General features: G+C 37.6%; 1 protein-coding gene across 1 annotated transcript; it reads right to left on the bottom strand.

Moving 5' to 3' along the window:
• Positions 1–2,006: 2,006 nt before the first annotated feature.
• Positions 2,007–4,183, bottom strand: LOC124794338 (GPI mannosyltransferase 3). The gene has a single exon (XM_047258087.1). It carries the CDS (start codon positions 4,105–4,107, stop codon positions 2,596–2,598), a length of 1,512 nt encoding a protein of 503 aa, XP_047114043.1. The 5' UTR covers positions 4,108–4,183; the 3' UTR covers positions 2,007–2,595.
• Positions 4,184–4,784: the final 601 nt, after the last annotated feature.

The following is a 4,784-nucleotide window of genomic DNA, read 5'->3' as shown; positions in this document are numbered from 1 at the left end:
TACAGAAACCAGATGGCAGTTATAAGAGTTGAGGGACATGAAAGGGAAGCAGTGGTTGGGAAAGGTGTGAGACAGGGTTGTAGCCTCTCCCCCATGTTATTCAATCTGTATATTGAGCAAGCAGTAAAGGAAACAACAGAAAAATTCAGAGTAGGTATTAAAATCCATGGAGAAGAAATAAAAACTTTGAGGTTCGCTGATGGCGTTGTAATTCTGTCAGAGACAGCAAAGGACTTGGAAGAGCAGTTGAACGGAATGGACAGTGTCTTGAACGGAGGATATAAGATGAACATCAACAAAAGCAGAATGAGGATAATGGAATGTAGTCGAATGAAATCGGGTGACGCTGAGGGAATTAGATTAGGAAATGAGACACTTATAGTAGTAAAGGAGTTTTGCTATTTGGGGACCAAAATAACTGATGATGGTCGAAGTAAAGAGGATATAAAATGTAGACTGGCAATAGCAAGGAAAGCGTTTTTGAAGAAGAGAAAATTGTTAACATCGAGTATAGATTTAAGTGTCAGGAAGTCGTTTCTAAAAGTATTTGTATTGAGTGTAGGCATGTATGGAAGTGAAACATGGACGATAAATAGTTTGGACAAGAAGAGAATAGAAGCTTTCGAAATGTGGTGCTACAGAAGAATGCTGAAGATTAGATGGGTAGATCACATAACTAATGAGGAGGTACTGAATAGGATTGGGGAGAAGAGGAGTTTGTGGCACAACTTGACTAGAAGAAGGGATCGGTTGGTAGGACATGTTCTGAGGCATCAAGGGATTTAGAACTGGAGGGCAGCATGGAGAGCTGCATCAAACCAGTCTCTGGACTGAAGACCACAACAACAAGGTCAAATGATGTTGGCAATACAAGATTTTTTTAAAACTGTGATTTAATTCATTGCTCAGGATTTGTGTATTTGGTGTGGCACACGTCCATTATTAGGAGTGTCGTATGTTTAGTTTGTCATACCCCAAACCCCCCAATTCCCTTAACAGTCCTGTTACTTTCAAATGATTCCTGCAATTAATTTTTTTTCATATTCTTTGAGTTTGTTCTCTTGTGTAATGAGTGACATCATGGTCGCCCCATTGTATAAGCTTTAAATATGGGTGTCAGCCATCATGGGTCAAAGCAAAAGGCTGGTACCACGATCTTCGGGTTTGCCTATTAGTGGTGTATAAAGTGCCACTATTTCGATACAACACATTTTAACAGGGCTGTGTGTGTTATACTCTGACGACAGTGCAATGAAAATTGTATGTGGGAGATCTAATAATTGTAACAGGTTTTTATTGTTCCACTCTGAAGTATGCATAGTCTGTAAAATTGTTATATATTTTTTTTAACAGAAATCTATGGTATTCTATAAGGAAATTTAACTTAACATCTTGAGAGACAAAGAGAGGGCAATGTTTTGAAACTTTCAAGACTGGTGTATAATAATATTAAATCAACCAGTTGCATAACTTTCCTCATTATCTGAATAAACCACAAAGTTACAGGAGCACATTCCCATATTGCATCTGTTGTTGTCAGCTGCCACGTACCTCTAGCTTATAACAAGTATTATGTATGAACATCAGTCATCTGTATATCTTGGATGGTGCAGTACGGAAGTTCACTGCCACACGGTTTACACAGAAAAATTTTGTTTCTTGTCCCTAACTGGAGAAACAGTGCCAGTCATTTCATAGTAAAATTGTAGTAGCCTACTTAAAGTGTTCTTTCGAGCACATAATCCTAAGAAGTGTTCATATCAAAAAATTCCACAACTGAAGCTACAAGAGTACACACACCCAGAAAGTTACTTCAATAAACAAATTGAAAATACACTTAAATTTATAAAACTTGAAAGTGGGGGTACTTAAAACCAATTTTTAGTATGTGTACCAACTAATGAAAGTAACCTACCAGTAAATGCTTGTGTTTTGTACTTACATTACTATCTAGATGATAATTGTGAACAGCAGATCACATATGAAAAAAGTTTACAAAACAGAGATTAGTTCGTCTTTTTAATGCTTTGTGTTATCAAAAACAAGGAACACAAGTTTCAAACAATAATTTTATAATTCACTTCTCTGTTGGATGTAACGCTCAAGATGGAGTGCTACGTAAAATTCAAATATCTTACAGCCTCACCTGATAAACCCAGTCATTCACAAAATGGTTTCTTTCCCAGCACTAATGTACACATGTTTACTTTACACAACAAGAATGTTGACTGTTGCTATTTAAGTACACTTTTATCAACGAAAAACTTAATAAATGCCTATCAAATTAGAGATGAGATCTTAGATTAATAGCTTCCTGCAGTTACATGTAGTGCGCCTCCTTTGTTAAATTAACTTCTCAGTTATACTAACATTTATTACTTTACATAAAAACAAATATATGGGAGGATGCCATATATTGCAGCAATATAATAAGAACAAATAAAAAAAAGAGTGCACTGAAACTACCAGTGTCAGTAAGAAGAAATCACCAACATTTATGGTTTTTGTATGTTTGTCCAAAGCTGCACATAAAATTCGCTCAAATAAAAAATGAGTCATCACATAAGACCTACATCCTAATTTTATAATTTTATTTCACTCATTTCTTTTGAAAATCATTATGTGTGTACCTACATTACCTTCTACAAAGTGAGAATGAAATAACTGTTGAAACAGTTTATAGTGCCGTAACGACAGAAATCCCTCAATTTTCTTATACAGTTTGTTAAAAATAACAATATGAGAGGGACCTCTACCTGTTTCTGGAAAATTATCATGAAGCCACGTCAAGGGACTGCTGAAAAAGACATCAGCCACATCTTGACTAGCCAATGGATCACATTCCAAAAAGAATACATCCACAGGAGAATGGAGATGACTGTACAGAGGTGTGGAATGGCATGGCATGAGAAACCATATAGAAGTGTTACTAGGATTTTTTGCTGATTCTTCTGCCAAAATCTTCATGACATCGAGAGTTCCTCTTTGGTGAACAATGCCACAGTACAGAAACGGAATTACTGAGCCTAGTATTAGAAATACTTTCATAAATACTGGACGATAACCAAAACTGTTTCGTTTTCCCCACACTGCTAACCAAAAAGTTGCAATAAATAACATCATTGGAAGCAAGGGTAGGATAAATCTAAATTCTTTATGTGGAATCATACTGTATACCAGAACTGTCCACAAAATTGCAAAAAATAGTACTAAACAAACATTTCTTGCTTTATCTTGTATATAAGTAATAACTTCCTTGCAACCAAGAACAAATGGAAAGATGTGCACACCCAAAACTGTAGGAATACCCACAGTAAAATACCAAAACAACCCATGTGTTCCATAGAAGGAGGCTATGTTTTTTACTAAGTTGTAATAGAGAAAGCTAATGGGTGAACAAGTCACTGACCCATGACAAAGTGAATCTACAACAGTTGAAAAAACAATGAAAATAGCTGCTCTCATGATGTACACACGGCTCAAAACTTTCCAGTCACTAGCCTGCAAGAAGTGATAAATTGCGAATGGTAACCATATCACGAATGCTGTTGGACGCATAAGGCAGGCAAATCCTACGATCCACAAGTATTTCGTTGTTTCCACTCCTCCTCTCCGCATTGTCGTCCATGGATACAAGCATAAAGCCATTGATGTCAGCGCCGTTTCTAAGGTGTTAGTTAATGTTCGAGTCGCAGTGTACGCATGAAACCAAGCGATACTTATATTAAGCAGCGCCCACTCATTCGTAACACCAATACATGTTCTGCACCAACGCAGAAACATTAAATCGGCACAAACGCATAACAATGCTTGAAATATCCGTGGTAAAAGAATTAAGTTCTCCACAGTGTCTATTTTAATTATGTTCATGACTTTATACATCAATGCTATCAAACTTGGATATACGTAACTTCTAATACCAACTTTCCATTCCCACGTTGTATACCCATAACCGTATGCTAATCTGTGAGCTATCTCTAATGATTGCCAGTACTCGTCTGGAACGTAAAATGTCGAAACAAGGAACACAGACACCAAGCGCAGTACCAGGAGTAAGCAAACGGGTATTCTATGATTCAGTCTCATGATTACACTTTTATTTGGCATCTATAAGAAAACACACATCCACTCTACAATTCCCACCTCACATGCTTTCAAACATTCAAACCCCACAACAAGACTCCGCCCACCAGACAACACACCAAAGATGTAATTCATTGCGCTCGCAAAGTGTCTCGCGAACGTGCGTCTCGCGGGCCCCGAGGAATCGCTTCATGACGTCATCAGTAAGGCTGAAAGCGTGACAGCGCTGCCTGGTGACTAGACCTGTAAACAACTCTGTTGACGTAAGCGACGTCACACGTTGGCCGCAGCTAGAGGTGGGCCAAACGGTTATTCTGGAGTAACCGTTATCACAGTTCCAGTTATTCTTTGATAACCGTTATCGGTAACGGTTATTAATAACTGCCAAGTTATTTTTCGCTAGCGAATACCGATAACTCCGACAGTTAAATAACGACATAGTTGGAATCCATCAGTTTAGTTATCAGTGTAACTGCGAGTAGTGTGAAATAGCAGGAATGTCGCATGAATCGTGTCATAACCTTAGCTTATTAACTCCGGGTACATTTTAGTTGATGTTAGAACGATTATTAGTGTTTCATATTATATGTTTGTAGGTTATCGGTCGCTATTAGAAATATTATCTTCGCAGCTGCGACAGAAAGTACGCGGAACTTCGCCAAAGCACTGTTTAAGTAAAATGTTAACAACGTGCGTTTTTA

Source organism: Schistocerca piceifrons, chromosome 1 (genome assembly GCF_021461385.2).
Source record: "Schistocerca piceifrons isolate TAMUIC-IGC-003096 chromosome 1, iqSchPice1.1, whole genome shotgun sequence".
NCBI lineage: Eukaryota > Metazoa > Arthropoda > Insecta > Orthoptera > Acrididae > Schistocerca > Schistocerca piceifrons.
This window is presented reverse-complemented; position numbering and strand designations above follow the sequence as displayed.